Raw genomic sequence first — 10,927 nt, forward strand, 5'->3', positions numbered from 1 at the left:
ACAACTGGCAATACTAGTTACTAGGAGCCCTACTTTTCTGTACACTAAAAACAAGTTCTAATTATTTCATAACCTCTTAGCTAGAATTGCATACATGCATGCTGGAGTTGCATGTTTCCTAATCTGTTAGGAAGCATACTGCTATAGTCATGTATCAAAGCTATGGCTCCCTAACCTTTTTTTTTTTTTTTAATTTGCATGCTGGGGATCAAACTAGGCCTCAGTGTGCTGGACAAGTACTTTCAGTATGTTTCTATCAAGATTCTGCAACGAATGCCCAGTTTGGAATTAGGAACAAGTCCTTGTATGGGGGAGAAAAAGTCAAGTACACATGACAAGTAGACATGACAATGATAAACCTGACTGACTGTGAATGTCCTTATAAAGTAATGAAACTGCTTTGTTATCTGAGGTCCCTCAGGACAGTTTTTGTGTTTGTGTTCAATTTCCATTCCACTCTTGCTTGATAATTTTACAAAAAGACCTCGTTACCTATAACCATTCTGCTTTGAACATTCAGTGCCAATCCTTTTCAGAGATAATGTGGCAGCTCTCCATGTTTTATAGAATAATATGAAAGTAAAATACCCACAAAGAAAAGCTACTTTGAGCTAATATTAGGAATTAAGAGATTAAGGTGATTTTTTTTCAAAAGCTGGAGAAACTGTAAGGGGAACTGTACTATGAAGATAAAATATTGCTTGAACTGCTAATGTTCTGGATTTTATAAACAAGTTTATTTTCAAATACAAGAAATGACTGCATTCTTTGAGTAGCTTACCTTAAAAGAGAATAGTTAAGCACAAATGAAATTAAACCAAATCAAAATTTGGCTATATATTTTAGTTATTCAAGAGCCATAACTTTGATTTTTAATTACAAAAAAGCCAAGTGAGAAAGTCTTGTTATTGTTTTCTCCTTTACAAGATCACTAAAAAGATGTCCCTACAAAATTAAGTTTGGCTTCCCAGAGAAATGATTTTTGGAAACGCAAAATAAGATGAAAAACAAAACATGAAGGACAGAAAAGAACAAAATATTAAAAAGATGGCAAATCTTAATTACTTTATCCCTCTCTCTCAGAAATATTGCTTAGAAGAAGTAAAAGCAGCAGCACTGATTCTCATTAATTTCATCTTTGTTTCCTTGAGGAAAAGAAAAACAACCAACATGTAATATTTACAGTAAATGGGGAGAAAAAGAGGTACAAAATGCTAAAATTAAGTTCATCAATAAATCCATCTCTATAAGAGGTGTCAGAGTTTGTTGCCTAAAATTAACATTCTAAACATATGATTTTACTTACAAAACACTGAAGACCACTGTATGAGTTAGCAGCTCTTTAGAAATCGTATCTGTTCATAGAATACCATTTAATAAGATTGGACAAATTTTGCTGGCAAAATAAGAATTAAGGACTTGCATAACTTCTTTGTGGTTAGAAATAAGATGATTGTTTTGCCAATGAAGTGCATTCATATTATAGTGAGGTATCAAGATTTCCATACTTTTGCTATAACCCCAGAGATCAGAAACCCCCATGCCACTTCAGGCAGAAAGAAAATAGGGACATCCTGTCTTTCAGCACCCCCTTTCCCCCAAAAAAGCAATCTGTTTAGGTTGCAATTGGAAGCATCAAAACAAACAAAAATCCAGAAAAACTTTTATTGTTCAGAAGGTTAAGCAGGGAAAGCAAAGGAGAAACTGAGGAACTGGAGGTTCTCAAAAGCAAGCGAGATAATTTAAAACCAAAGCAAAAACAAACAAAAATACTATTAACATACTCCATTAGCAGAGAGAACCCCCATTTTATAATTCTATATATGTATATATATATATATATATATATATATATATATCTTAAGGGGGTGGGGATAGGGTTACCAATATAAGCTAAGTAAAAACAAAAGGTAGAATGAAATAACTGGTTGAAGTTACTTGGATGTCTGTTACCTACTCTAACAGTTCTGAAATAGCTACTGACTCACTGCTGTCATTAAGAGATACTATTTGGACAGGAGGGGGCAGGGAGTTGGGTCAAACCGAACCTGCTCCTCACTGAGACATTGAAGGTTTTTACAGGCTTCATCTTACATACATAAATGCCTTTACTTTTTAAGATGTTTGATATACCTATTATACAAACCCACACTTCAGCTGCTTTCACTGCAATTCAAGAGTTCAAACAACATCCAAGATCTTTGAAAGACTCTGCCAACTGTCAGTTTCAGCTGTTCTTTTCCTTTTGCACATAGTTCAGAAACTATTACAGGGGCCATATTTCTTTTCTGCCTAATCATTTATTTTATTCAAAAAAAATCCTTTGCTTAAACTTTGATACTAGACTTGCAATTATACATAAGTAAGACAAAGACAAATCCTTTAAACTCGACATTAACAACAGATCTATTTATATGAAACTCTTTATCCACAATATTAAATTTTAGATACCTGTCACAGGAAGGTAATTTAGGACTAGGAAGAACTTGAAATGTCAATTAAAGCTCTGTTTCTTCTTGTTTTAAACAGATCCAGGTGACTACTTATTCCACAAGCATTGATTAAATATAACACCTACAAATGGGGGAATTTCTGCCAGACTTATTTACTGTATGCTCTCCCTTTTTCCATCTGTCCTTCCTCTTTCAAAAACCCAGTTAAAATAAGTCATTCTCAATGAGAAAGGATCTTACTCCCAAATATAGATGTTGGAAAACTAACTCCACAGATCTTTGCTCCATTTCCTCTTTAGTCCATTTTTAAGTTATTTATGAAAGGGCATATAAAACATTATACTAAGTGTTCTACATAAGGGGCTTTCATGCCTTAAATACTAGCCTCCTTAAGTTCATCTCCTTCTTCCCTTTGTAAAATGGTCAAAATAGTTGAAAGGTTGTGGAAAATTCATTTTCTTTTTTTTTCTTTTTTTATTTTCTTTTTTAATTGATTTTCGTTCATGATTTGACTCCAGTCTAGAGAATATAGTGTCAACACAAAAAAAAAACCTGTCATGTGGTTCTAGTGTGCGCATAAAGTACTCCAACACGTTTTAAATAACACATTTTAAACTCAAGCTGCAGATGCTCAAGGGAAGCCATATTTCAAAGGCTTTAAAAACATAGTATTTTTTTCAAGTTTGAATTGGTGCAAATCACCCAAAACATTTTTGAAATGCCATACCTGCCCAGATTAAGTGCTTAAACAGCTTAGATAAAGAAAATATCTCTATATTTGCAAGATCTATTTCAACATGATTGTTTAAACAGAGGGAAAGAAAATAATTTATTTTTACAGATTACAAAAGTCTTTATAAGTTAGTTTATCTAAATTCTTAATTTTACAAATAAGAATACAGTCTATAGAGGTTAAATAATTGTCTAAGGTCACCAAGCTACTAATAGCAGCACTAGAAATAAAGTATTTTAATTTCATTTAACAGTACCCAAATCATCCAAGTTATATATATTCTAATTACCTGTTAAAAGTTACCAAAAAAACTTACCTCATTAACTACTTAAGTGACTCCTGTAACATATGTTTGAAATTTTTTAAGTTAACTAACGTATAAATCCCAGAAAAAAAGTACTACCCAAAATGTATGAACACCCTGACCTGTCACAATTTCAGAGTCCCTCATTTTAAACTCTGTACCCAACTACACTTCAGAAGATCTGTTCAAACAACAACAAAGAAAAAAAAAAACAGAAAATTCTGGAAGTCCTTCTTAGACGAAAGCACTGGAAAGAAACTAATAAATTTCCAGCTTAACTTAAATCACTAGCGTTTTATCAAGCCGTAAATAGTTAAAAAGTTTGGAAAATGCCTTCTTGGCTGACTTCGGAGTTGAAGGGTGTAAATCAAGATTAACACAAACTTAAAGTCTGAACTTAAAAGCAAAAAGCAGTGAACAAGTTCCTTCAACCAAAAGCTTTGCTTTTTCCAGCTCTGATCTACCAAGTGCATTGGCACAAAGGAGAGCCCACCAGCCAGACTTTCAAATTATCCTTTTAACATTCCAATAAATTAACTACATTGTAGTTTTGCATAGTCAAGGGCAAAACAGGGAGCACTGTAAGGGCAAAGATTTACATTGGATCAGATTCAAGCACCGTAGAGTAATCACTAGTCCTTTGTGCTTCTGATTTATTTCCAAAGTCTTGAGAGAATGCAGTACCTCTCCTGGTAAAATACGGTCAACAAAACCTAAGGTGACAAGATTTTGGTAACTGATTCAGTGGGTTTGATCAATTAAGTGGTATTGGGTAGAATATAATATCTATGTAAACATTACTAATGAGTCCATAATTAAGTTACAAACAATACACTCCCTTAATTATGACCTCCAATTTCACTCCACAAAAAAATACAAATAACTTGTTAAAAGGTTAGCACATCTACATTTTAAAGTAAGACTCGTTATCAAGAGGCAAATTTGTCGAAAATCAGTCACCACTACCAATCTCTCACCCTCTTTCACACATACACACACGAGCGCGCGCGCGCGCGCACTCACACACACACACACACACAGATTTAAAGCTGTGATAAGCACAAAAATCCTTACCCCATTTTGCCCAGTGAAAACTTGCTCTGAAGTTTCTGCTTTTATGCTACGGAATAACTTCCAAAAGGATTTCTCCGTCTGCTATTTCGCAGTTGCTTTTCCACCTCCCCACGATCTTTTCCGGGGTTATTTCAGTGATGCTGACCAATTCAATTATTTCTCTTAGGTAAAATGAGCTCTCTCTCGTAGACACCAAATCGTTCAAACAGAGGTGGCATTTGCTTAGTATCAGTTAAAAATGCTGCGTGGAGGATACAGCGGTCAAACTATTCCACAAAATGAGTGCACATGTAGGAAAACGCAGAAACCAGCTTCAAGGAGTCCTATAAAAAATGAGTTCGCTGGTCATTTCACTCATGTCCTCCTCGACACTCCGAGCGAGCCAGGTAATTCGGCCTTAACGGCGCTAAGGCTGTGGGTTCAAATTTCTCCACCCCACCAGCTCCCGGGGGGCGGGGGGTGGAGCGTGCAACCCAATGCGACGTGCACTCCAATAAAAATCCTAAAAGCAGCAATGCCACTGCTTCCCAGCGCTTACATTACAAAAGAGAAAGAGTATGTAGAAAAATCTTCTGGAAGTGCGAACCCGGCAGCTCGCGGCTGGCTCGGCACTCCACATTGGAATCGGTCTTTAAAAAGAAAAAAGGAATTGTTTTGTTTTGTTTTTCCTCTCTCCTAAGATTCGGAGCGGAGAGGAGGAGAGGTGGAAGAGAAGGCTAGGCAGGATCGATTCATTCTCCCCAGGAGAAGAAACGGAGCCATTTCCAGGCTGGCAGCAGGCTGGGGGCGCCGCGCGCGCCGGGGAGCAGGGGGAGGGGGCCCGATCCCACCTCCCTCAGCCCCTTCCCGCCCCCCGCCGCCGAGCACAATGGAGCCCGACCCGCGCCCGGCTCTTCAGGCGAGGCTGTCGGTCCCCGCTTGCCTCCTCTCTCTTCAGAGCACGGCAGCTCTAAGGCTCCAGTCCGCGGAGGAGAATGAATGAATCAGACAGCCGAAGCCCCGCGCTTCCCCTCCCGGCACCCAGCCCCCCCCCACCCCGCCAGCGCCAGGGCGGCCGAACAGCTGCGGCCAGCGGCGGAGGCTGAAGAGCCGCCGGGCGCTCTCCCGGGCTGAGGCGGGAGGCTCACGCCGCGTCTGAGGCAGAAGAGCCGGGCTGGCAGCGGTGCGAGCCGCCGCCGCGGCTGCTGCTCCAGCGCCCCCACCCCGGCTGGTCTCTCGCGCTCCGCGCCGCCGCCACGCGCCACCTCACATTCCCCGGGCCCGCGGCTGCCTCCTCACACTTCCATCACAGGCCGCCTCCGCCGGCCTCCAGATCCCGCTGGGCCAGGGCAGCGCCGGCCGGGAAGCCCGCCGGGGGGAGGCTGCCGGTGCCTCAGCCTCTGCCTCCGCGGACCCGCTCCCCGAGCGGAGGGCGCCGCTTCCCTCAGTCAGCGCCGCCGGCTGGAGGCGAGCGCGGCCCCGAGCCGCGGGGGGCGAGGGGCGGAGAGGGGCGGGGAAAACGCGGGGCGAGCGCGGCCCCTCCCCTGCTCGCGGGAGGGGGCGGGAGCGGCCGCCCCACCGAGCCGCGGTCGCGGGCCCCGAGGCCAGCGGCAGACCGCAGAGCCCCGGAGCGGCGGGGAGGCCAGGCGTCCGTCAGCGGCCGAGCTGGCCCTCGTGGAGCGATAGGCCGGCCGGTCAGTCCGGCTGTCCTTCCTTCTTCTTCCCCTCCCCTAGCGACCGGCGGCAGGCGGGCAGCGCGCTCGGCTCCTCCGCTGGCTCCCGACCCCGCTCCCTGCCGCTACAGCCTCCTCCACGCCCCGCACCAGGTGCTCGCGCTGTGTCTCCATCCTCCCATCAGGAGGACCTTTAAATAGCAACGTCAGCGCGCTCTCCGCCGCACACACGTCACCCGCCGCTTACGTCACCCTGGTGCGGGGGATGATGTCACGCGGCCGGAAGTACTGCTAAATTAGGGAAGGAGTGAGGGGGGGCGGGGGAAGGACTCGGCGAGCAACTCTGCCCACCTGCTCTCACTTCTTCTTAAAGGCCACAGCGGAGACAACCGGAGAGGAGCTCCAAGAAGGAAGCAGCAGGAGGAGGAGATTTCCTTGCAGCAAATGTGCCAAACACAAGTGAATCATTCGTAGCAACAGTGGCGAAGTGTCAAGCGGGTAATATCCTATCTCCTACTCGCATCCCTGCTGCAGCAGCCTTGGAGATCCAAGTCTTCTCAGGTCCCTTCCAGCAGGGAAATGTGAGAGGGACAACCCGTCACTAGTGGAAAGATATTGCCTGTAAGAATTGGGATACATTACCCTAAAATTCTATGTATCATGTGACATAGTCAACTAGTCAACTATTCAACTCCGGCTCTAGACTCCTTTAATAGTTAAAGTAATGGACTAACAGTTGAATTACAGACGATTTTTATGTCATAAGGAAAGTCATTAAATGATCTGAAATTTTCACATGCAAAATAGCCTGGTTTGGCCTGGTATAATGAATTAAATTCATTAAAAGGAAACTTAGTTCCTTCACTCAGATAATTACCATCATATACATAGCAAATGCCAATGCATCTGCTTCCTTATGGTTTATCAACAATATAAATTCTAGTTTATGGAATTAAGATCACCAAGTCTAGTATTATTATTATTACCACACATAGGCCAGGCACTGGTGGCTCACACCTATAATCAGAGCTATTCAGGAGCCTTAGATCTGAGGATCATGGTTTAAAGCCAACTGCAGCAGGAAAACCCATGAGACTCTTATCTCCAATTAACCATCCAAAAAAAAAAAAAAAACAGATGGAAGTGGAGCTGTGCTCAAGTGGTAGAGCACTAGTTTTGAGCAAAAAAGCTCAGAGAGCACTCAGGCCCTGAATTCAAGCCTCAGGACTAGCACCAACACAAAGACAAACAAGACAAAACATATATTATTTTACTTTAGTCTATTTCTTAGTTTGGTAAGTATTGTTTTATATTATTTCTAATATGACAAAGTAAACATCTGTAGACTGTATCTATAAACTTCATCAAATCAGCCAGGCACTGGTGGCTCACACTTATAATTCAAACTACTGAGATCTGAAGATGTGGTGGGGGTGGAGAAGGGAGATGGTTGAAGCCACCTTTGAGGGAAAAGTCCTTAAGATTCTTATCTCCACTATTACAATCTAAGGATCAGAGTTTAAAGCCAGCTTTGATTGGAAACTCCTTGAGACTCTTATATCCAATTAACCACCAAAAAGCCAGAAATGCAGTTTGGCTCAAGTAGTACTGATCACTAGCCTTAAAAAGCTCAGGAACAGGGGCTGGAAAGGTGGCTCAGTGGTAGAGTGCCTGCCTTGCATGCATGTGGCCCTGGGTTCGATTCCTCAGCACCACATAAGCAAAAAGAAAAAAGCCGGAAGTGGTGCTGTGGCTCAAGTGGTAGAGCGCTAGCCTTGAGCTGAAAAGCTGAGGGACAGCGCCCAGGCCCAGAGTTCAGGTCCCACGACCGGACCCAAAAAAAAAAAAAAAAAAAAAAGGCTCAGGAACAGTGCTCAGGCTCTGAGTGCAAACCCCAGGACTGGAACACACACACACACACAAAATCATAATACTAAAAAGGTTTTAAATATCTTTATTATTATTATTATTTGGTCTAGTCGTGGGGCCTGAACTCTGGGCCTGGGCACTGTCCCTCAGCTCTTCAGCTCAAGGCTAGCACTCTATCACTTGAGCCACAGTGCCACTTCCGGCTTTTTTCTTTTTGCTTATGTGGTGCTGAGGAATCGAACCCAGGGCCTCAAGCATGCAAGGCAAGTGCTCTACCGCTGAGCCACCTTCCCAGCTCACCTTTATTATTTTAAGATAGTTTATTATTAGGTAAGATTCAAACAATGAACTTTGATTTTATTTGCTTTAATATGATAATCATGACCCAGAAATAGTTACTATATTTTCCACACTATTACTATTTCAGAATTAAGAATTAAGTCTATAAATTCAGTGACTATATTTTACAAATCAAACTTTGATACATCATTTAACATTAAACTAAATATTCAGAATCAGAGTGTAAGGGTTGCTGAAAGGAAACTCCCATGAGGCTCAAGGGAAGAGGGTTTATTATAGCAGGAGGAGAGAGATTATTTGGAGTTGCGGGGAGAAGTGTGGTCACAGTGGAAGGGGAGGTGACCACAGAGGATGAAGAAATGACCTCAGAGCCTGAGGGACTTCCCACTGCCCCCAGGCATGCCAGTTGCCTAGGTAAGAGGTGTTGGGCGGGACTTCTAGGGTCCTTGGGGAGAAAACCAACGGAAGGGGCCATTTCTCCAGGGCTGACCCAACACAGAGATGACCTGCCAATCCCAGGATTATGATTACAAAACTATAAAGTCATTAGTAAAAGAGTTACAAATCAATACCAATGAAGATTAAATTTTAAAAAGTTGAAATTGTATACAATGTATCCTATGTCTGAGTTTTTGTTTTGATCTGGATGTGTAGCCCATGCTGGCCAAGAATTTTACATCTTTATGCCTCAGCCTTCTGAATATTAGGATTTCAGGCCTTTTCCACCACACCCAGCCTACTCTTCCTGGTGTTTTTGGTTTGTTTTTATTGGGGGGGGGCGTTAAAAAAGCAAAATCAGGCTGGGAATGTGGCTTAGGGGTAGAGTGCTTGCCTAGTATGCATGAAGCACTGGGTTCAATTCCTTAGTATCCTATAAACAGAAAAGGCCAGAAGTGGCACTGTGGCTTAAGTGGCAGAGTGCTAGCTAGCCTTGAGCAAAAGAAGTTCAGGGGCAGTGCCCAGGCCTTTAGTTCAAGCCTCAGGACTGGCAAAGAAAAAAAAAAGGAAAAAAGAAAAGACTCAGTTTAATGTTAAATAACTTTCATAATTCCTAATTAGGGAACATTATTTTTGCAGCTTTCTGCTCTTATATTTTCTTGGTCAAGTTCAAAACTCAGTATTAAAGACTCGAGCATGAAAAAGGACACATTTGCAACTGACTCAGACTTTCTAGTATCATCTTCACATTATAAAATCATAATCTTTTTTATAATTTAAAATATTAAAAGTAGGTTATTGTGGGTGCCAGTGGCTCATACCTGTGATCTTAGCTACTCAGGAGGCTGAAATCTGAGGATTACAGTTCAAGCCCAGCCCAGGCAGGAAAGTCTATGAGACTTTTATCTCAAATTAATCACCAAGAAGCAGAAATAGAGCTATGGCAGAAGGGGTATAGTGCTAGCTTTGAGCAAAAAAGCTGAGGGACAGCTCCAGACCCTGAGTTCAAGCCCCAGGAACAGCGCACGCGTGCACACACAAAATTGATTAAATCCCTGTTTGCCAATTTGACACTAATATGATATTATTATCATATAAATAGGGGTTTTAGACAAATGGAGCTTTTTAATTACATATAAAATAATAAAGCTATCCTTTTTCAAATAATCCAATCCTTTGGCTTCTATACATGAAACTACAAATTGTACATGTATTACTCTATAAAAAACTTTTCTACAAACCTTTCTATCTGTGCTGAGTAATTTTTTCTTTCCAGTTCTTTCTCTACATGTTAATTACGGTTCTCATTTGACCATGTTCAAACCCAACTGATCTTAATCCAGCTGTCAAAACAGTTTGCCAGCTGACTCTAGCTTTAGAATGTGAACCCTTCATTAGAGTTTCTACTTTTCACAGCTAGATGGTTTCTTCTTAGTTGTCTTTTGTCAACTTGAAAATTAAGAGCAAGTTTTCTCTTCATATATCTAATTGTTCTCTGTGGTATAATTATTCAGTTTTTATGACTACTTCTGCCTCTTAATCTAGAAAATGGTGCCTATAAATGGTTAGTTTTTCTATCTAGCTTATGTGAGATTAGTATGTGAAACATGTATGTCCATATACCCAATGGAATAAGTAAAACCATGGATTTTTTTTTCTTTTTTGGCAATTCAGAGCTTTACACTTGCTAAGCAAATGCTCTACCACCCAGTCACAACTGGAGCCCAACCATGAAACTTTGTATGTAACATGGAATATCTTCTCAGAAAATATAAATAAGTAAAATACATTCCTTCCTCCCTTTCCTCTTTGAGCTTTGAAACAGTTTAGAAAGGAGTTAGAGTTCCATCTTATGGTTTTTTGTCTATTAGTAAACATCTTTTCTTCTAAAATGAACTGACATAACCCAGATTCTAGTCCTGAATTCCCAACTCTAAGCTCTTTGTATTTTTAAGTAGTGAGCTTCCTAGAAAGTAATATATGTTCTTTTACCGGAAGAGGAAGAACATACTTCAGTAGCATTTTGAGTTTTTAACTGTTCCCATTTCCCACTACACTCTGAAATTTTGTGGGGTGGTTTATGAATACCCTCTGATTTTAGAAT

The 10,927-nt window shown here is 41.5% G+C and overlaps 1 protein-coding gene across 1 annotated transcript in view; it reads right to left on the reverse strand.

Moving 5' to 3' along the window:
- Positions 1 to 5,563, reverse strand: part of LOC138837138 (homer protein homolog 1) — a 100,934-nt gene extending 95,371 nt beyond the window's left edge. The window contains exon 1 of the mRNA XM_070035929.1: positions 4,565 to 5,563. Within this exon, the coding sequence (XP_069892030.1) occupies positions 4,565 to 4,569 (5 nt within the window). The 5' untranslated portion in view covers positions 4,570 to 5,563. The remainder of the gene's footprint in view (positions 1 to 4,564) is intronic.
- Between the last annotated feature and the right edge of the window lie 5,364 nt (positions 5,564 to 10,927).

The sequence above is a fragment of the Dipodomys merriami genome, unplaced genomic scaffold (assembly GCF_024711535.1).
Source record: "Dipodomys merriami isolate MVZ:Mamm:240054 unplaced genomic scaffold, mDipMer1.0.p SCAF_263, whole genome shotgun sequence".
In the NCBI taxonomy this organism is placed as follows: domain Eukaryota; kingdom Metazoa; phylum Chordata; class Mammalia; order Rodentia; family Heteromyidae; genus Dipodomys; species Dipodomys merriami.